Source organism: Vidua chalybeata, chromosome 1, assembly GCF_026979565.1.
Source record: "Vidua chalybeata isolate OUT-0048 chromosome 1, bVidCha1 merged haplotype, whole genome shotgun sequence".
Taxonomy (NCBI): domain Eukaryota; kingdom Metazoa; phylum Chordata; class Aves; order Passeriformes; family Viduidae; genus Vidua; species Vidua chalybeata.
In genome coordinates this window covers 51,888,014-51,910,865 of record NC_071530.1, presented here as the reverse complement: position 1 = coordinate 51,910,865, position 22,852 = coordinate 51,888,014, and the positions used below count along the sequence as shown (strand labels likewise).

Genomic DNA, 22,852 nt, shown 5'->3' with positions numbered 1-22,852 from the left:
AATCACAGTCATCAGGCTGCAGAGTGCTTCATTAAGTAAGATAATCTATCAGCTTTACATGGAAAAAAACATAATAAAAAACTGCTTTTCCACCAAAGCAGTTCTGAGGGGAGAAGGCAACATAAGTGTATAGTATGCAGTGACTGACAGGATTGAGGTACAAGCTTTGGTTATGAGATCTTCCTCCTCAGCAGGGTGTCTGATTCTTGTGGCTCTGACAGATCTGGCCTCCCAGAGTACATATGGCTCTAGTCAGGGCTTCATCATGATGCAAAAGAGCACAGGACTGAGGTCAGAGACCGAGAAGGGATGAGAAACTGAAGAGTCAAGCAGGTGGTCCGAGGATGTGAAGGAAAGGTGGGAAGAAAGTAAAGGATCCCTTAAGGTGAAAAAGATGATGGCCTAAGCAACAGGTAGAATGAAGATGTGAAGGAATAAAAAGATAAAAAGAAAAAGCAAACCAACAGTGCAACCTTCTACTACTACTTTGATCAGGAAAAGCTCCTTGATCTTGGCCAAGAGTTCTTTGGTCTTTTAATACAAAGTAGGTGGTGAGAGTGGACTGAGAGAAGATGAAAAGCTGGGTGATGTTCTCAGAGAGGCATACCTTGCTTAAGAACTATGATAATGGAGGCAGAAGTTGTTTTTTAGTGTTATATTAAGCTGTGTGAGATGTGATGGGGCAGGGGAGGTGTCAAGTGGAACAAGAGGACCAGACATGTTGCTGGTATGAGTGGTACAGATTTAGCATGCCAATCCTAGTGAGGTGGGATGGGGAGGAGGGGTGTGCTCTTCTCACCAGAAGTGTTTCCTTGCACCATTTCAGTTATTGCTGAGCCAAATGATGCTGCAGGATGGGAAAAAGGAGTGAGTGGATTGATGCTTCCATTCCCACTCTAGATGTGGGCAAAATGGATATGTTTTTTTGATTATTTATTGGTCTTGATGCTGAAGGAAAGTTATATTCTGGTAGCTGAAGAGGCTGAAATCTTTCATATGAAGTACAATCAGACATTTTAAGCTTCTGTAGTACTGAGGTCTCCTAGGGCTAGGTCTGAAGATAAACAAGCAGGCCTCTCTTCATGATTAGACTCAACATGTTGGTGATGTCACAATTTTATTTCAATCATTAAACCAAATCCATCTATCTACATCACATACTTGAAACAGTCATCAGAAGAAGACTTAACTTTCATCAAACATGAATTCTAAGTAGCTGTGTACCACCACTTTTGAAATTCATCCCAGTCCCCTACCAATTCCATTGGTATTTCAGATCTGTGAATATTTCTCTTTCCTTCCATCTCTGGTTTTAAATATAAACAGATGGAGAGCTTAGAAAAAATGAAAAGGAAATCCTGTATGGTTTCTAGCTATTGGTAAATACCCAGATAGAGTGTCTCCATAGATTAAAGAAGTAAGCTCTTAAGAAGCTTATCTAGCCTCACCTCCTGCTATTTGACCTTTATTCTTTTTTTTCAGAATTAGCACTGATTTGATTTTTTCCTGAAATCATTTGCTTACAGAGTGGTCTATCTTTAAAATGTGTGGCTTTGCCCAGTGTGTGTTTTGGTGTGGGCTGCTGATGAATAAATAGGTGGCAGCTCAGAGCACAGTAAGTGTTCAGCCACCACTTCAAATACTGGAAGAAGGGGGAAAACAGGGAACAAATCATAATGTAGCTAATGTGAGATGCTGAAAGCTGATGAGGCAATAGGAAACACACAGATCTTGTGCTAGCATATGTCTGATAGCAAAGTGCTTCATCACTTAAAGGAAAGAGTGAACATGAGGCTCTGGACTTTGCTGTACTTTGATCCTTGTTGCACAGGGAAAAATACAAAAACTTCGGTATACTACCAAACTGTCTGAAAAGGTAATTGCAATGTTGAAACAGTAGATCAAAACTTGCATTAACTCATTCAGGGCCTGAAACTTTAACAAAGAGTTCATTTGGAGCAGGAACTCAAATATCACAAGATACCTAACTGGCATGTATCAGCACTTCTAATTTCCAGACTAAACCTCTAAGCTGGGAAAGACAGATCAAGTGTGGAAAACAACTGTCCTGGTAGTCCAGAAGTTTCTATAGTCCCACAGAGCTTGGCATAAGGAAGAAATGGTGTAGTTTTATAACAGGCAAGGAAATGCCCTTCCGCCATGCAGCGTGAACTCAAGTCCTCTTTGAACTTTCTGGTGCTGAAAGTTTCCCTGAAAGATGAGAAAACCTTTTGTATGGTAGAAACAAATGTTAGCTATATGGCTCAAAGAAGCAAAAAATGGGAAGGTTGCCTTATGTGGAGCTGAGATAAAAGCTTCAATGAAAACATTTCAGAAAGTCAATATAACAAACACTGCCATCCATGTATGGAGGCCTGCTTAAAAGTTTTCACCTGTATCAACAGATATACTCTTCTTCCCTCAGGAAAGTTTAAGAGAAAATTCCCATTAGTAGTAGCCCATTTGGTGCTTTAGTATATGTGTTTGCAACCATTTGTGCACCACAAAACCAAGAACGTCTTGTTCCATTTAGACAACTCTGCATTGTTCCCAACTGTGTCAACAAATCATGCTTGAGGAAAAGTTTCTGATATATCCAGCTACTCATTAGCAACTTCACAGATCTAGTTTCTCACTTGCATAATTTCCCTTAACTGACAAACTGCCGAAACTGGTGAAAGTTGCAGCTGGACCAGTAAACAGCAAATCTTGCTGGTCTTGTTTAATTTTCAGTGATGACAGTTTATCATTATTTTGTCACTCTGTCATGGTGGTCACTGCAGAAACCCAAAAACTGAAGAACTGGAGTATTCATACAATATAAGAATGGCATGTACTCTCTTTCATTTCAAATTTTGCATTTGAAATTAACTATGCAATATGGTCTTCAGCAAAGTTGATTCTAAAGCAGTCACAACAGTATCAGCCAACAAAGTATATGAGAAAGTCATAGATTTCTAGAGATTAATTCAGTGCAGGAAGAAACACCTTCTATGAAGACATTACTCAGTATTGAATGGGAAACTAAACTTTATGACCACTTTTCTAACACAGCTAAAAAGGTTTATGAGAAAAGAGTAAAGCAAAGTTTCTGTGAATGAATCGGAACTGTATTTTGAAAAAGTGGGAGTCAGATGGTAATCCAACTGCTAGGAGACTGTCTAAATGTCTAAGTGTATGTGTGCATTGAAGAATTGGTAAAAAGTGATCTGGTTATTCAAAATCTCATTGTAAAACACAGACAGCTACTTAGAAGTCTATTTCTCTGAGCCTTCATTGAGGGATAAACATTATGCCATACAGTATTTTTGATGTCATCTAAGAAGCAATATGTACAGAACCGTGTAGGTGAAAATACAGATTAAAAATGCAGTTTAAAACACAGTTTTACCTTTTGGATAAAAATCATAAGCCAGTGAGTTGAACTCAGGTTTTATATCATGCACAAATGATTGATGCTCTTATTAGTGGCATGGCAGCAAACCCTGCTGTGGCGAGACTTTCTGGGGCACTCTCTGGCTTGGGCCTTCAAGGGAGCCCCCAAGGTGCCTCCTTAGGATGTAAGGATGACCAGAAAAAAACCAAGTCAGAGTAGTAACCTCTGCAGGGCTGAAGGACCTACCAGTGTGTGCCAACAAGAGAAATGGTCCCAAAAGCCAGTTTGCATTCATCATGGCTTTGCTCATGCTAAGATTACATTCCTGTATTACCCCAGGAATGACTTCACTGAGCTTCTGTGGGACTACTTTACAAAGCTGATCTTGTATGTAAGTCTTCGAAGACCAGCCTAGAGAAGTTCACTCCAGCAGAGAGGGTGATGTGCCATTAGTCATGCTTTAGAGACTTAACAGGGACATAGATGATGCATAACTTTTTACACAGGTTGTACACACATGTATGCATTTCGATAGCATGCTTAGTGCTATTTGAAGTATTTATAGAAGTGTTTTGCATTCAGTGGTGAGCCAAAAAAAAAAAAAAATCTGTGGTTCAGCTGATACCTCAAAGGGATATTTAGAAGCTTTACTACCATTTCCCCTAAGGCCCTTCCCATGATAGCTGCTATACTGAGACATAGAAGGTTAATTAGTGAAAGATTGTAAAGGACTTTGAAGATGAAAAGCTTGTTTTCTTTCTTTTTTCTCTTTTTTACTTTTTTTTTTTTAAGCTAAACATGCTGACGATTATAAAGGTGAGATTTTTGTCAGCCTCTTTGTTTTGCATGCTGCACTGAAGTGGTTTGCCATGAATTAATTTTGCTGCCAGATTTTTAGTAATCAGTTTATCTGCTTTACCTGCTGCTGCCTTTTGCCATGCTGCCCTCTTCCCCCTGGACCAGCACTGCTGAGGATGCTGGCTGATGTCCCTGCACACCACCAGGAACCCCACACGTAAGCCAAGTGAAAGAAACTCATTCTCTCTAACTCCATCAGAGTTACTCCTTGACTTCAACAAGCAACAGAAACATAACCTTGCAACCCAGGAAATGAATGGTGCTTATTGAACAAGTTCTGTGGGGCCAGCTCTTCTCATCTACAAAGGCAACCTACACTGGCATTCTGCTTAGTAGAATACATCTTAACCATGCAAGATTGAAAAAATGACAGCAGCTTTCTGGCAAATTTGACAAGACCTTCTTTCCAGGAAATCCAGTACAAAATAACAATATTTAAGGAGTCAAGTACTAAACAGTCTGCACTTGTGCATCTTATTCCTTTAAACACAAGTGCTCAGTAACAACAACAGGCTTTGAGTTTAATTCTCTGAGCTTCCTGTTGTTTCAATAATAAAAATTCCCCTTCTCTTCATTGAACACATTAGGTTGTTCTTTATCTACTACCTGTGCTTCCTCAGGAAGTGAAGCCTGGAACAAAGCAAACAGCAGTCTCCTTCATCACACAACTTAGTATACTTTCATATTCAGTAAAATTAGCTAATGCTATTCTACCAGCAATCTTGACGGGCCAAATTTCATTTTCTTTCATTAATCAGACCACTGCAGTATTGGAAAATTTTATACTTATACAAGTGGGTTTATGAAACAGCTTATAGTGATGAAAATATGTTTTGGGACATTTTCATATTTGAATGTTTTTATAGCTCAGACATGCAGACATCTTGAGAAGATGCAAAGAGCAATCAGTGGACTTCATCTTAGCCACTGCTATTTGCTTTGTTTGCCTGCATTGCTTCTGCATAGGGTGAAATGCACCTTCCCTGTAAGAAAAAGCATCCAGAGAACTGTGACAAAAAGCCACTGCTAGAGCAAAGCAGTGGTGTTACTGAGTTTGTACTAGTTCAGAGCAATGTGCAGACTGAGAGTTCTCTAAAATGAAAAAAAAAAAGAAGTAAATGTAGAATTTCATTTTACAAAATTAAAAAACAAGGCATTTCCTCAGCAAAGAGCTAAGAATCCTCTTTAGCCCAATCTGTATTAAAATATTTATTGTAGATCAATATGATGTTAGAGGGAAGGCATCTATACTACATAAATATTTCTCCCTCTTTTTCTTGAAATTATATTATAAATTATCACTATTAGTTTATTGAGCACTAATTTCCCAGCACATATGGGTAAGCAGTCTCTCTATATTTATGTTTTCAATATAAAGAGTGTCCCCATTAGATATTTCAAGGCAAAAATCATGGTCAATATAACAGAAGACAAGCAATAAATTTGTAAACTGATATAAAGCCCTGCTGGCTCAGTGGCTGTAAACCAGCAGGGTTCCAATCAGACCCTTTTGTGTTATACTCACAGGAGAGCTGAAGCAGCCCTAGCACCAGGAACTAACTCTTCTGCTTGGTGAAGAGGAGGGACCTGCCAAAAATATTTCAAAGGTAGTTGCAGCCAGGGTTTCCCCTCAAATTTCCATCACTATTATTAAAATTAATCAGACCAAAGTTCCATATAGCAAAATATCTTTCTCAGTGGCTAAAAAATAGGTGCTCAATGAAAGCACGTAGAAGAGAAGGCATACACGGTCTTGGGATAATTCAGTTTATGATGAACCTATTTATTAATTTCCTGATAGCCTCTAGGTAAATCTTTGTTATTTCTTGGTGTGAGAAAGCATAAGTTTGAGTCATGATCATTAACTGAGTTTGAAATAGATTTTAATAGAATAGGAGTCTTTCAACCAAGAAAGTTTTCTGAGCAAAAATTTTGAATGATAACTTCAATACATAGTAACCAAACATTGAGGACAAAATATAATCTCTGAGCCCATTAAAGACTCTTCGAGGTAATACCTTCTCTATGTAAGCAGGTGATAGTCTTCCAAAATAGTAAATTGCACCCTGCAAAAGGATATATACATGCTTGTTCTACCTGCTGTGCAAATGTTTTTGCATGGAAATATGAGACCAGAAGACCGCACAGCCAGCATCTCTCTTCAGAAGGCACACTTGGGATCTTTTCTTCCACACAAAATCTAAGGGTCTGATTTCAAAGGGACCTCACTGTGCTAAGTAGCGAGAAAACCTTGCTAAGAAAGACACAGTGCACAAAACAGCCTGCAGCCTGTATGTGGTTCAGCTACAGAGCTAATATTTGTGCAATTGCACTGACCCTTTGATAAAGAAACTGTATAAAAGGCTGCCATCGCCTCAGCTAAAGTCATAAGCATGGGCTCAAAAATTGGCTTCTGTAGGTACTTCCTCCAAACTGTCTCCTGCTACAGCCCATGCTTCTTCTTCTCACTTCCAGGCAGGACCTATAGTTACTTTTCTTTTTGCAGCACTGCCCCATGTGCCTCTTGCTACATTGTCCTCCACCAAGTAATACAAGTCCAAGAGACCATCCAAGAAGCAAATAGATCCAATCCTGTCCCAAACATCTCCAGAGGGCTCAAACATTTGCCACAAAACAAAATAACCACATGTATAAAGGGATCTAGTTAATGATTTAGGAAATAAAATGCTCTTTGTTTGCATATGCCTTTGGTCACTCAACCACAACCAAATTCTGGTGCAGATTTATTTTAAAGAAAATATCTGTTTTCCCAAACCAATCAACCAATCTCTCACACATCTCTTCTTTGCTCAACCCTCCACCACGTTTTCTTCCCATCCTTAAAAAAATATGCATTTCTTCTATCCTGACAGCCCTTTATAGTCCTGCCAACACCTATTTTCTCTTAGGCCATCCCACACTAGACCAGGTTGTGTTTCTTTCTCTCATTCTTTTTAAAGTAAAAAAAAAAAAAAAAAAGTTATTTTTATTACCTGTGTGTAACAAGCTTTCCTACCTCCCAGGGTCCTTGTAAGACTAAATATGAGTCACATACTGTGAAGCAGACAGGGTCACTTCCCTCCAAGGTTTCTTCAGGATTTCTTTGGGTAGTCTGAATGCCCCACCTACACCCTCTTGTCTCTTTCCTCTGGTTTCCCCCTTGTAAACCAGCCTGGTGGAAATCCTCTGATGGAGCTGGTCCAGCCTCCAGTATTTCAATGGGCTCATCTCTGGCTAAATAATTATTTTAAGCTTACCAGTGAACACTGTCCCTCTGGGAGAAGTGACCTATTGATCTGCACCAGTTTCTATTGAAGGGAAGCATTAGAAAGCCAATGCAATTAGCATGCTGACAAGGCTGCTTACAAAGATGAATTTGTAGTGAGTGTTACCTCTAATAACTATTGCCTAATCACATTTGGTTTAATTACATATAGATCACTGATTCTCCCAGGAACTGCCTGGTGCCTGCCTGCCTTTCTGTGGCTTCAAGTGCCCATTGGAGGCAGCCTGACCGTCAAGTAACTATGAAGGTGTGGTGTCCCTTGCTGCTGCCTCCCCTGTGGTGGGGGAAGGCCCTGTAGGTATACAAAGTCTTCCTCATCAGGCATTGATATGAGACAGGGGAGAAAGCAGCCTGACTTTTGGGAGGAGGGGAGCTGTGTGTATGCTCTTGAATTGTTACTAACTGCTTATAGACACACGCCTCAGGGGCATGCCCATTGCTCTCTGTTCCTAACGTTCCCAGGTTTTGGCACACAACATTTTGCTACTTTCCACTATTGGTACAACTCATGTCTGATGGAAGATAGGTTTGTTAGCTTAGCACTCAAAATCCAAGAATAATTGAAAGTCTCATTTGTTTACTAATCTGTTCCAGCATTATTATTCACGGCAGCAAAACATAAAGTGGCCAGATTTTTTAGGCAGATCCCCACTGGATACTAAACCAATAAAACAAGTACTAGAAGTAATCTTGCTTTAGCAAGCCCCAGGGGCCAATACACTAATTTTTAAAAGTACATGGAGGCAGTGTTTGCATTAGGCAAAACCATGGCTCTTCTAAAAATGCCATTCACTGAAAATAGCCTTTTTTGTTTCTGCATTGTGTCAAACTCATGCTGCAGCATTCCCATAAGATACAAAAAGGCTGAAGAATTCTCCCTACCAGCAGTATAATGATCACAAACCAAACATGAACCTAGATGTCTTTGATCTGACACAGCCTATTTACATTACTTTAAGATTCTTCACAGCCTCATCTGCACAATATCTCTTTTCTTGCAAGACACAAAGAAACCCAGTAACTGAGAATTGAGGAAATAGAATTATTTGCAGTAATATGCACAAGACCTTTTGTGACAGGAAGATGTCACCCTTGTTATCATGCTGTCACTTGTACACTTGTCACCAAGAGGTGTGGTCGTGTCCTTTGCATGTACATTGCAATGTCAGAAGTCAGCTCTATGGTGCATGCAGTTGTCTTGCAAGTCTGCTAAAACTAAGCTGCTAAAGAGACAGATTAATTTTCTATTGGATCAGTGCAGCAACCCTTTCTGGCAGCATCCCATTCGTAGGTTGGATTAAATGTACCATGAACCTGTACTCCAAATGGACTGGAAAATAATTTGCCTACGCAAGCTCATTTTTTCAGCCTGGCTTGCTGGGAGACCTATTTAAAAACCATGTGTGCTCTGGACAGAGTTTCTTCCTTCCAAGAGAGGGCACCATTAGCTTTCCTTCTGCTGCTCTTTGAAACAGGGGTAATAGGAATAGTCCCATAGAGGCTTTGCAAGCTTAGGTTCCTTTTGGAAATCTCAAATAGTTGCACATGTGTTCTACAAGTGCCCCATAGGATGTCTGGCCACAGGGGCAAGCGCTGTGCCTGAAGGATCCCACCATTGTGCTGTACCAGGACTGCATTCCCATGACATTTATGCCTAGCCAAGCTTGGTTTGACCTAGCATGGTCTGGTCTCCATGGGCAGCAGCAGAGGTTACACATTGCTCTGTTTCTTACCCACATCCAGCAAATTCACACAGAGATCGTCAGCTTTTGATGATTTAAGAGGCTCCAAGAGCTAGATGGGAATCTATACAACCAGCCACGACCCTTACTAGCTGTAATTTGGCTTGCTAAATCAGTGCCAGGACAAACACTGCTAAATAAAAGTTGTCTGTGAGACAAGGATATGCATCTCTTGTATCACTGCTCCTATCTGAGAGGGACAGTGTCCAGCAAAGTCTAGAGCAATCCATAAGTCTGTGTGCTTTCAAAAACGAAAAGGATAAAAAGGTGCAAACACACAATACATACATACAGGATAAAGATGAACAACACTTACAATGCTATTTTGGAGCTATTTTGGTTTCAGGGCTGCAACTCACTGAAGAAAGCAGTCTCTGAGGTTAACACACACATTAAATAACATTCCTTCTGCCCTCTTTAGAAAGAAAACAGGTTTTCAAGTAAAAGGATTTCTGCAACAGGAGCTCTGGTGTTGAACTTCACACAGATGGTGCTTATTGGAGAGATTTCAATTCCTAACAAACAACTTAAAGCACCACTTGATCTGCAATTCCAGCTCCTCTCTCAAATAAACCACAATAATTCACATTGTGGGACTGGGGCCTTACTTCCTCCATTTATACTTCCAGACGGGCTCCGAGCAGGCCACCTCATGATGTGGGGAGCAAGATCAGCCACCCCACTCAGCACCCTCAGCAGGACATGTCCCTTTGTGCCTGCCATACCAGTGGCACCCCTCCTGGGGGTCTGCCATGGGTCTGATGCAGGTGGTGCTGACAAAAGAATTGAGCCCATCTCGGACAGCAAACATAATGCCACTTTAGGAAGCTGGGTCACCTTCACTGCTGTTCCCACCCCCCACCTTTGGCAATTGCAAGGCCCCTCTTTCTTGCCAGACCAATGCCTGGTACAAACATCTCTTATCAAATGCTGCTGCAGAAGCATTGCCCGAGTCAGCAGCCTTAGGACAAGAACGAACAAGGCTGTTTGTGATGAGTTACTGCTGAAATGTGACGGTCTCAAAGAGTGATGGTGAAGCCCTTTCATGTTCAGTGCTGTAGGAGGTATGTGGGTTTGTCCCAGGTGCCATGGTAGGTGGCTGAGAGCCTCCTCAGGGCACATTATCTTTTACTGGCTCTCTTGTATATTTCTGATGTGCCCTGATGTAATTATTGGGCATTTATTCCCCAAAGGCTGGCTTTGTTGTTTTCCTGGGTTGAGGTCAGGAGTGCCAAAGGGTAAGGCTTGCTTAGGGCTGCTGTTAATAATGATGGAGCCTGTGGAAGAGATTTGTATTCCTCTCCTCTCTTTTAATAGCAATTTTCTATAACCTATCTTAATCTGCCATATCCTGTGCAGGCAGATAGGGAGGTTAAACTGCAGCTGTGTTTCTTTGGCTGTCTTCTATTCTTGCACCCTCTGTCACTTTTCTGTTTATTTGAAGTTGACTGCACTGAACTCAGTGGAATTTCCGAATGCTCATCCTTCCCAAACACCCACACTTTTCTATACTTATACCATTCTTCATTTTAAGTTCCTCTCTTTTGGTGCTTTGAAAGTGGGATTTAGCAAGTCAGCATCCTCACCCCTCTGGGGTAAATACAGAGGCATTGCTCTGCCTCTCTCAGATACAGACAACGGCAGTTTCCTGTCTGATAAGGATTTTTAAATCTACAAGTTGCTTTCTGATCTTCAGAGGAGGTGCACAGATGTACAATGTATATTTCAATTTCCTTCTTGATACTAATTATTCTTCTTCAGAGCAATACTAACTTATCTAGAATCTTCTCAAGCCAGCTGACTGCAAAGAGGGGGGAAGGAAATCATGTGCCAAAAGAGCAAATATTTATTTGATTACTTTTATTAAAATAAAAATATCATGCATTAATATGCATTAGACATTTCTGAGAACCAGTAATATGAAGATTAAGACTACATAATTTCTGCATAAAATAGGTTGAGCTGGTAAAACATGCAGACTATGTACTGGAAGGGTCTGGATGGAAAGATGAAAATGAGAAAGGTGCTATTGTGGCTTTTTTTTTTTTTTTCTGTGTACAAAATTAATCTATATTGACAAAAATTATTTTGTTTACTAATTGTAATACCAGGGACCTATCCAGGCTGAATGCATACTGACAGTTCCAGCTCCTCTCTTCTTTACTGTCTTGCCAATGTATTTTGCTCTGTTATGTTGAAGACCCTGCAAATCCTTTAATCTTTATCAGCCACATGTTCCACCAGTTGGATATTAAACACCCTTACTCAGGGTACACTGGGGCTTCATTTGGCTGCCTTTGCTAACACAATTTCTCTTCCTGCCTAGTACAGTACAACAATTTAAGTCATCAGTGTGACTCTGGTCAAGACTTTATTTTGCCTTAGCTATGCACTTTGGAAATGGCCAACACTATGGTTTCATATGCCACATGGATCAGATTTTGAGGGATTGCTTTCATTCTGCTTCTGCTCTTGTCATGGAAGTGAAGTGGGAACCTGACACATAAATGAGCAGCTTTTTTTAAGGCCCTGATAAGCAGCACCTGGGCTTTCATATTGCACTTCCATTGGTCACAAGGGTTGCCTGCATTATTGCTCACATTATGAAATTTCAGCACTGTGCATGCAGAGAGCCAAAGAGTCTTGAAGAGAGGAAAGAGTGCTATTACTAGCTTCACTAAGCTCTGGATAAATCCCCAAGGTGACAAATTTTACCAGAAAAAAAAAATCTAAGTCCATCAATAAAGAACCCTTACTGTGAGTTCTCCTCTGGCTACAAGCTACAAGCTAGCCACAGCTCTTTGTTCCCCCCAAATACAACAGTATATTACAATAAAAGTCCTCCAAAAATTAAAAACAATTAAAAATAATAATATACACCTCATTTTTCATCGCTCATATACAAACAATCTTTGATCAACAGTATAAACCATTAAACCATATAAAAGTCAAGAGTTTCTTATTTTACAAATAGTGCTTTCATAGTTGAGTAACTTTACAATGCTCTGAGGGTACTATCTGTATCTGTGGATATATTGCTTGACAGTTTATTAAAACCAAGTCATCATACCTTATATTCGGTTGATTGCATCAATACAAAGCAGCCTAAAATGGGCAATGGATCCATAGGATCTCTGATTATTGTGAGGGATTTTCAAAAATCACTCAACATTAGCCTTATTTTATACTCTCAGTGTAATCAATTTAAACATCCCATTAATTTCAAGGAGAACACTATTAGGAATGTAGGATTAAAAAGAGAATGTAGGTATGTGAGCCAAGCCTCCTACCATTGTAGACAACTACTTTGATTATTCTCTTTAATAAAATATGAGGATAACATTGATGGTGGTTGCCAATGCACACTCTCCAGCCAGCTTATGGGAGGTAAGGAGAAGACTCTGGATAAATTCCAGCCTGACTGGAAATTATGTACTATATTGGCTGTGTAGGTACAACACCTTCTACCAGTCCAGTTGTTAGAGGCATTTTTGATTTCTGGTTTTCTTTCTTTTGATTTCTGGTTTTCACCTTATTAATCAGAAAAATCCATTACTTCAAAGTGAGAGATAGAAAGAGACCATAGGACCTGTGCTGCTGCACATACAGACAGCCCCATCTGCACCATGTTAGAAGATGACAGCAAAGTTGATGAAGCTCTAGCCCCAAATCTTGGCTAAAGGTGTTCAGCATTCTCACTGCTGACTTCATCAGTGCAACAAGTGGTGTGTCTTTTGCCAGGTACGTCTTCAATTACCAATTTTTTCCCTTGGGAAACCCATTTTTGGATGCTGTTGAGGGCTTAGCTTGACCACTAACTGTAGTACAGACAACTGTGGCTGCACTTTTCTCTCTCTGCATAAAAAGAAGGGCTTGCACCAACCTGCAATTCCCAGTCCACACAGCCATGGTGATAGAGGTGGTGATCTGCCTAACACCAGACATCAAACGCAGGCAGGAGACATGGCAGAAAGCAAAGCATATCATGGAAGCTCTGTGATTTCAACTCCCCTGCATAATTAAATACATAACCAAAAGTGTTACTGTTTTAAAGTCTCACTGCCTGCCTACACACTTCCTCACACAAAGAAGTTATTTTATCAGGCCTCATCTTCACATCATCGTATTTTTCCCTGATAATGAGCCAAAATATTATGCATTTGCTTCTTTTTTCCTTGGCTGTGTCTCTGTTTAGATAATGCATCTGGTGCAATACAGAGTAGAGGTTGTAGGTTTGGCCCTGAAGTAATACATGATCCTGATATTCAGTTTGGTTTTCTATGGACAGGCCTCACCCTCCTGCCAAGCTCTCTTGGCTCAGTGGAGGTCTCACCCTGCCCTAATGAAGGGTGGTGCTCTGTAGATCTTCTCTATAAAAAGAGGCTGTGGAAGTGGTGATCAATATCTTATTCCTTTAAAGCAAGAAAACAAGATGTTACATCTTTGGTCCTAATGCAGCCCATTTGACAAGCTCTTGAAAGTGTCAAGTTTTTCTTTTGTATAAACTTTTTTTTTCTATTTTTTTATTATTTAAAAAAAGGCTTCTTGAAAGTTGTATGTCAGAACAAAGAGGGAACACTTATAAGAAGAAAGCTAGAAAATGGGATCCCAATATAAAAATTTGAACCAGTGGTGATAAAACATTACAAAGCACTCTTGCTAAGTGTTATACACAGAGCCTGATATTTCATGAGTATACAGTTTCCACCAAGAAGGAGGACACAGATACATTTTCATATTTTGTCCTGATTCAAGTGTTTTCTCATAGAGAAACTTTGGGGGAAACAATGGCCAGAGTACCGTAACTGCTCGTGTGACTGGCAGTGGTCATACTAACAGAAAATGTTGAACCCTGAATGTGAAAAATGAGCACTTGTCTGGAAATGCAAAGTTTCTTCTTGACACCCTGGAGCACCCACAGACAGACCAAGAACACCCCAGGCACCTTGTGATGGGATTTCTTCAAGCTATTTGGGGTTCTGTGACATTGTTGTAACCCTAACTATGTCCCCCAGGGAAGAGAAGAGAATACCTTCTTGACTACAAATGCCATGTACATTGATTTTCACACAAGCAACCTCTGCAACCCCCTTCACATCAAGCTGGGTTCAGGGACAGGAGCACCTGTACCTGCAGGAACAGTCAGTGGCCTCAGTGATGTCCCTGTGCAAACTCAGCAGCTGTCTCAGGTATAGACTGGTCAGCTGCAGCCCTTCCCTGGCATTACTCTCCCTATACAAGCCCCTTCCTTTCAAACAAACTGCAGGATCACATTTTCTAAAGCTAGGGCAGGCTTCAAGTCATGCTGAGGTTGGTGGGATGGGGGCATCACCCTGAGGCATTCCAGAAACCACCATCTCGTTTGTTCCAACCACTCTCTAAAAAAGCTTACTTCAGTGTTGACTGTCAGCTGGGAACAATAGCAAGCCCCTGGCCTCCAGATGAATTTACGCAACAAAATCAATTGCAATGTGAAGAAAATTTCCCAGATCAACTCCCTTTACAGCAGAAGAAAACCACCCAAGGCCCACAATGAAATCAAGTGTGCTGACACTGCACACAGTCACTGGAAAACATCCAAGTAAGATAAAGACTCTTAACTTACATTTTCATACACTTAGAAGTTATTGAAATTCCTAAATTGTTATTGCAAAAGGAGTGCTGTAATAACTACTGCTTTATTATAGATGCTAAGGACTAACTTGTGGGTGTTTTGTCTTCCAGGAGAAATACAGTAAAAAGCAAAATTTTATCTATCTCAAATGGTAAGACTGTCAGCTTTTAGAAGAGGCTTTAGAATGCTGCATTTCCCTATTTAGCTGTGTCTTTAAAATCAGTCTTTTCTACACACACCTCCAGCTGACCTTTCAAGTTATTTCTGGAAGTTGATTTATGCTGCTTAACCATGGCCTCCTGTATGAGCACACACTATCTGCTAGGGTCTCCTTGCTGTTTAATGTTCAGTGAGCTGCAATGGGAAAACCAGGGCATTTCTGCTGTTTACTTGTGTTTTGTTTTTTTTTTTTTAATCCTGGTGGAAATTATTTGGTATATTGCTATTGTCTTTTACCTGTAAGCATCACCCTGCATAGCACCTGTGCTTCCAGCCACAGCCATTTGCTGCACAGTCCCATCTGCTCCCAGTGCCACTGTATCTGCCCCTGCAGGCACTACCTAGTTTTTATTTTTTGCTGGCTTTTGAATCATTACTGAGCTGCCAACTTACAAATCATGGCTCACAGGATGCCATTTACCCAAAATATTTCACAATATATAGTTGATCCTGCCAATCTGGAATCTACATTCGTATCAAGAGTTTGTGGTCCTACATCCTCTTTCCTACTTTTTTCATCAAAACCATCACATTCAAAGAGAGATGTTCTTTCAATCTTAGACTGCTTAATTTTTAGATTAATCTCCTTGTGTCTAGCAATGAATTGCTACTGAATCCCTCCTGATTTTTTTAAAAGGTCAAGTGTTAACCTCTATTCATGCTACATAAAGCTGGTGATACACAATGCTATTTCTCAGTGGCCTTCTTGTTTTAGCGAACAGATTAAACAGATTAAAACCAGTACATTCCTTTGTGCAGTAATGCTTGAAAGATTCTGTGGGAGAATATGCACTATGTGATTTTCCTGTGTTCTGCTTGGAAACATAACATCTTCAGCAAATTGAAAAATTATCTGTGAATTCTGTTAAGATCTTTTTTTAGTTTTATGTACATTTCTGCCAGGGCAGTGGGTGGGGAAAAGCAGTGCTGCCTGTGTGCACATGTTGCACACTTGTGAGAGCAACACAACAAATCTGCTCCCAGGAATGCAAGGAGAAATCTGCTGCTAATTGGATGTGGGAACTGAATTTTGGTTAGTGTTTTAAATACAAGCCACTGATAATCCAAGTCAAACATTGCATCTTCCACACTGCTGTTTCTAGAACTTGATCATGGTGAGACACATCTACCAAACAGAACAATCTCTGGATTCTGACCCAACATGCCACTTCGCCCTGTACTGTAGTGGGACCCATGAGCTGTACACATACAAACTGCTAATGCATGTTCCTTAAAAAGGGCTCATTTCACATGACTGAAGGTCTCCTTTCTTCAGTGACAGAAAAAACAGCACTCTAAGGATTTGCTGCTTGATCCTGGACTTCAGATGCAATACCTAAACTGAAACACATAATGATGTATTCTAAACACAACAGCAGCATAAATTCTACTGTTTCTTGCTACTTAATACAGACTACAGATCCTCTCCAAGTCAGCCGCTTATGCTACCCTCAAGCAAGTTGCCAACATTCAACTAGCTAAGGGCCTTTGTCCTCAAATGAGAACTTGCTTTGTGATCTAGTGGTTTGATTAAAATAGCACTGCCAAGCCACTGGTGGGATGCATCTAAAGGACTGACTAAATTCACACTTTAGCCACTTTATTCCTCCTACATTCATAAGAAATGTTAGTGATGGAATAATTTTATGGGTCAGTGGAAAGAGTAGCTGCTTTTGCTGCTGCGACTGATTTATACCATCAAGCCAAAATCTTAGCCTTGCCTTGCCTGCCTATACCACACTAATAACCAGAAGATGATGCTGCATATTTCAAAGAAGCAGTAGGTAACCCTGTGCTTCAGAAGAGGGAGATTGTATTTTCCATCACTCTAGATTATTCTTTCTTTCCTTAATTCATTCTCACTGCTCCTCCTACATTGCCAGAACAGTAACCCCAAAGGGACATGTAACTAGCCCCAGCTTCTGCCCCAGCGTGGGACAACAACTGGTAGTATTTTCCCTTGAAGTGAGTGAAGTGTACTACTTAGATAGTAAACCTTTTTTTGGCCAAATGTATAAAGGAAAATTATTTCTGCTTTGAGTCCTTTAAAATGGGAAATATGGGTAGCTCGGCCAGAGCTACCTGTGTTTCTCGCCTTAGTCAAGTTTAATTTAGTATAATTCTTCCAGTCTGTCTTGTGAGTGCTCCAATTTGCCACTATTTGCATTTCCCTGACATTTAATTGAAGTCTGTTAAACATTATCTGACACTTGACTTTTCAGTTACGGCAACATCTTTAACAGTTTTGTTGAAGAAAAATGGCATTTTGACAACTTGACAGCTGCATAAGGGATCAGAACAAAAAAAAGTCTTGGGTTTGACCATCAGAAAACAGACTGGTGAGCGCTTTGTAATCATGTATAGGTGACTTGGAGGCATGTTCCTCTTGTCAGTTTGTAGCAGTAGTGGTCAGCAGGTGATGCATTGTGCCATTTTGCTCCTTGTGCTAGTTTTCCCCAGACCAATCCACTCCATACTGCCCTGGGCAGAATCACCCATACGTCCCTCAGATGCACTTCTCACCTTTGGGCCAAAAGGCAGTATATGGGGCCAATTTGTAAAAATCTGGTGGTTTGGAATAACAGTTTCAGTTCCAGGAGATTTGGAACATAATTATTTTCCCTGCTGGTGATCTGAGCAACACTTAGCAGACGAGCAATACAAGCATCTGATCTTGTAAATGATCCAAAACTTCTGTTAGAAACATTTATAAAAATACAGAATGTAGAAAGGAATTTGACTGTAAAATGTGTACAGTTCTCGAGTTCATCCCAGAGTGGCTTTTTACCATGCTACCATTTGAAAATGAAAGGAATGTATCCATATTTCTTCAGTACTGGAAGATCCTGCTCCATCCCAACACGCATCTGAGTGTAGGCTATGGGCCTCAGTTATAACATGGAAATGGGCAAGGAAAGACCCAAAGTACCATCAGACAGGCTTTGCAGTTTCAAAGCCCCATGCTAAAAAGCAGATGTGCTTTTTGATGCATTGTGGTTGCCATTTGCTCTGAGCCAGAGCCCACTCTTGCAGCAGTCAACAGTTCACTTATCCAGCTTGCCTTGCTGCAAGAAGAAATTCTCTATGGTCATGCTGAGGCTTCAATGTATTCACTTTTTGGTGCTGCTACCCTCAAGTACTCTGGGTTTTCTGCTGCGGGAACTTTCAAGAGACCATTAGATTTGCTTTCCTTAGGTAAGAAGTCCTGCTGGTAGTCAGGATTGTCCAGGTTTATTTGGTGGTTGCCTGCCTGGATCCAGTAGGGAGAGCTCTCAAAGACTGTCTTGGTCAGAGGAGACTGGTTGGTGTTGAGATACTCAGGGTTGTCCACAGCTGTGCTGTGTGAATTCTGGTAGCTGGAGTCTGTGGAGAACTTTGAGTTTGCTGTGAGAGAGAAGTTGTTGTAGATTGGATTCTGGACTGCTGAGGCAGATGCTTTCTTGGGCACCAACTGGTTTACATACTCTAGAATAAAAAGAAAATTAAAATGAGAAAGAATGAAAAGGAAGATATAAAATTAATGCAGACAATTGTGTCACTTGACATTTAGTTTCAACCCAGCTGCCACTTGGTCTTCGCACATGGCACGTCTCTGAATTTTCCAGAGTGGAAAAGAGCCAAAGGCAGGGACTGTGACTCTGGGGCATCAAACATACTGCCCTGAGGTTCACCTTCAAGAATTTTGTTTGCCAACCAGGAGAAAGATGGCTTGGACCATGAGACAGTGAGATAGCTACTGCTTATTTTAGTGGCGCGTGGGTGGCTGTGTCCCACATAGTGTTCTGAAATGGCAGTTTAGGAGGTTATCTGCCAGAAGCTGTTTCCCTGGAAAAAATGTTTAGAGATGAGGAAAATGCCTAGAAAATACAGGACTGGCAGTAACAGTGACTCTATATTCCTCGCAGGGCCTTTCACCTTTTTTAGCTGTGGCATATTCTTGGAATGGTTGGTTGGGATTTTTTAAGGACACAAAGCATCATCACTGCATTATCCAGCCCCATCTCCCTTAGTGCTCACTGGCTCTCTCTCTGGCCGCCTACACTGTAAGTCCACGTGAAACCATGAACTACCTTCTGTGGATTAAGTTCTGAAAGCAATGAAACAGCCATAAATCTATTGTTGAAATGGTAAAAAAATGAACCCAAATTTTTAGAGGCTATTTTCTCAAGTAGAAAGCTTTAAACATATAACCACACACAAACTCCCTGCCTAGATAGCACACATAAGGAATCTGGCTCATGAGGGAACTGAAATGAAAAATGGTTAGAAGCAGACAGATAAAGGCTAGGAAAATGGTATGTGAACACTTTTCCACTCCCATTTACTGAGCCAAAAGGGTAGAAAGCATTTGAATTGCTTCATTTCTACAGAAAAGGAAGGAAAATTATTATATTTGCAAGCAAAGGGCTTGTGAATGAGTGGACATGGGATGGAAAACAGGAGAGGTACTCACCTGGGGCTGGTAGGAAGCTGTCATCTAAGCTGTCCTCCAAGAAACCACCTGTTGGGTCCGAGCTATACCTCTGGACAAAGCTGTCTTCCCGCACAGGGTGCCCCTGCTAGGATGAAAGTAGAGAAAAACAATATTAAAGGGACTGATTTGTAGAAGCTGATCCACATAGGAGGAGTTGCTCCTTTATTAAAGGTCATTCTACTTACCCCATTCCTGTCAATGCAGGTAGTAGCGGAGTTGTTGCTGGTAGCACTCTTAAAAGACAGAGAAAGAAAATACAGACATTATGAGAAGCAGTTCACTCTTAAAATTTCATGCCATGTTTCCACAGTGGAAAATTTTCATACCAATGAACTCAAGAGAGGAGTGCGAGACGTTGAAGGGCTGTTGAAAAAGCCCTGGTGTGGCACAAGGTACTCATCTGCATCCACTATATCCTCCATGTCCTCCTCCTCCATCAGAGTGCGATAAAACTTGGAGTCTGTAGGGCTGGGCAGGTGCATCCTATCATCTCCCTGTTGAAAAAGTCAGCATGAGACAAGACTTGCAGACTCCTTTCAAGCCCTCATTCCTCCCTTCTCTCTGAGACAAAGTAATTTAACAAGAGGCACAAGATGCAAAATCTTGATTCACAGATTCACAGAATATTCTGAGTTGGAAGGGACCCACAAGGCAAGTCTAATGTTTAAGTAAATGGCCCATTCAGAGATCTGTGTGTTTAACCAAATTTACCTAGAGTTTAGAGGAACTTAGGCCTGTAATCTCAGTCCATGCTGCTGTAAAATAACTGCATATTGAAGAGGATCAAACTCTGTTCTCCTCTCATGGACTGTTTCTAGTCCTAGACTGAGACCAGTACGAAGAAAATAGTGACCAGTCTTGGCATTTTGTTTGTGGCTCTAGCTGAACGAGTTAAAACCTGGAAAGCAACAATATATCTGGCCTTCAGTTATCCATATCATATGTTCTCATATGCGTTACTAGTTACTTTGGTCCTCAGATGAAATTCCCATCAGAGGTCTTCCCACCACTGTGGTTAGTACCTGTATAACAAGATAGCGTGAAGGGTCACGAGCCATTTTTGAAAATTCAGCTATCAGCTCACGAAACTTGGGACGGCTGTCTGCATCAATCATCCAGCCTGCAGGAAAAGCAATGCACAAACAAAATTGTCTTGGTGATCAAACACGGAGTTTAAAATAAAATATAACAGCAAAAATACAGTGCCATGTGTGGAACAAAGAAAGGAGCTACCCCTAAGTGACCACCATAAAAAGTGAATTCACCAGCCATGGGTATGAATTTCAGCATTTAAAATGCAAATCTTGGCAGTTTTGGGAAGATGGAAATAAAACTCCACACTGGGAAAGCTTCAGGCTGAGTCTGTCTCCTGTCCTGCTCACCTATCTCCATGTGGGCAGGCAGGTCCCACCTGACGGATAATCCCAATTAGTTTGCTTTGAAAAAAGCTCTTGAAGGAAAGGAAGCAAACTAACACCAGTGGGTGCCTACAGAGGTACCAGGATTTGACTGTCTGACAGTCACTGGATTGCTTCATGAAGTCCTGAGAGGCTACAGCAGAAGCCTCCCTCTGTACCAGATGTCTTCTAAAATTCAAAACATCCTCACTGGAGACATATTGAAAGATTACTGCAACTAAGCTCTATTTAATTAGTAAACTGACTTCAACAAAAGTAAGTCCTTACAGCTTATTTTGGATCAATGTTAGAAGAGATTTCAAATATAGATACTGGAGGTTTTACATGAGATATTAGTTAGGAAACCCACATTTTCTGTAATCAGCTAACAGATGAGCTGATCTAGAGACTCATGTGTTTAAAATTAAAAATAATAAAGGTCAAGCTTGGTATGTCTAGAGGAACTCAGAAGAAACAGGCTATCTATATTAATGGGAAAATGAAGTAGTATGTGCCTTCTGAAATCTGCATTAGACAAAGACATCCACATTAGACAAAATCTCATCATTTCCAGTGACTTTTTACCATGCTAGAAATATCATTCCCCACTAATTCAAAAAGAAATGTTTCTTGCTATTAGACAAAATGGAGTGTTTGGGAGTTCACTGTTCTTGCAGGAGTAGAATCTACTGTTTCTGACTTTATCTCTAAGTTGCCTATATTTAAATGCTAGTTTTTAAATTAAAAAATTAGTAATTATTTTGCAATAACTTTGAACATTTTAGATTATACTTTTTGATTATAAATGAGGTGACTGGGGATCCTGAATTCCTTTAGATAAAATGGCACAGCTTCAATAGAGTCTGCACTGTAGCCTGCAAACATGAGGTGACCAGAGCAGCAAAAGATGTGCAATTGAATCCTGTGCCAGGAGGAAGGCTCAGCCCCCAGATCCTTATGCTTTTGCATTTAAATTCAGTGTAAGGGCATGGAAAGGATGGGGACACTCCATTGGCTCTGTTTTAAAAGCAACAGGTAGCAGATTAGGTGCCTGGCAAAATGCCTCCTTTCTACATCTGGACTGACCCTAAGGAAAGATAGGGACTGAGGTGTCAGTAGGGTTCAGAATCTCTGAGGAGGAGTTTCCAGGAAATTGCTTCGGGGTCTGGGCACCTCCCAGGCTAGGTGCACACTTCTCGATGCTGTTCCTGTTGCCCTACTGAGCACAGGATACAGGCTCACTTTGTGTGATGCTTGTCCCACCACAGCAATATGTGGGTGCTCTAGGATTCCCCAAAAGCGCTGCACTATGGAGTGTTCATGGTAGCATGGCTCCTGTTTCAGGAAAAGGTACATGTTGCTCCAGTGAGAAGGTCTTAAATGCCACCTAGTGGGCTGCTTATCACATCCTCACAGCAGTGAGCAGGGATGTGGCAGTCATAGCCTAGAGATGTGCAGGAAGCCAGGTAGTAATCTGACATTTAGTAGATGATATAGATGGACAGGGGGGTTGAGGTTCAGAAGCCCTTTGACATGCCCTAAACCAGCCAAAAAGTGCTTCAGAAACCCTCTGCTCTTGAGCTACTATACTGTAACAGCTGCATGCCAAAAAGGGACCAGCCAAAAATGAAGAAATTTGAAAAGGAACTCTGAATCCTCATATGTATCTAACATCATGATTGTGCCTGCACTCCCGACAGTCCTTTAGTAATAATCCACCTGTGTGCTTGCAGGGGGAAGCACATTACTAAACAGAGGGGGAGCTTGGAGGAGAAAGCAGTGTTGATTTTATTTCCTAGACATACAAAACCAGAATATCAGGCAAAGTGGTTGGTGTCACACTAATTTATAGTGCCTGACCACATAGGTTTAAAATAATTGACAAT

The 22,852-nt window shown here is 40.8% G+C and overlaps 1 protein-coding gene across 2 annotated transcripts in view; it reads right to left on the bottom strand.

Moving 5' to 3' along the window:
- Nucleotides 1–11,105: 11,105 nt before the first annotated feature.
- EGFR (epidermal growth factor receptor) overlaps nt 11,106–22,852 on the bottom strand; it is a 158,934-nt gene continuing 147,187 nt past the window's right edge. The window contains exons 24-28 of one of the 2 annotated variants that reach the window (XM_053943409.1): nt 20,592–20,689; nt 19,896–20,063; nt 19,755–19,802; nt 19,549–19,654; nt 11,106–18,560 (exon numbers count right to left, since the gene is read on the bottom strand). In XM_053943409.1, coding sequence (XP_053799384.1) covers nt 18,184–18,560; nt 19,549–19,654; nt 19,755–19,802; nt 19,896–20,063; nt 20,592–20,689 — 797 coding nt within the window. In that variant the 3' untranslated portion in view covers nt 11,106–18,183. The remainder of the gene's footprint in view (nt 18,561–19,548; nt 19,655–19,754; nt 19,803–19,895; nt 20,064–20,591; nt 20,690–22,852) is intronic. The other variant, XM_053944167.1, reaches the window with a different exon arrangement.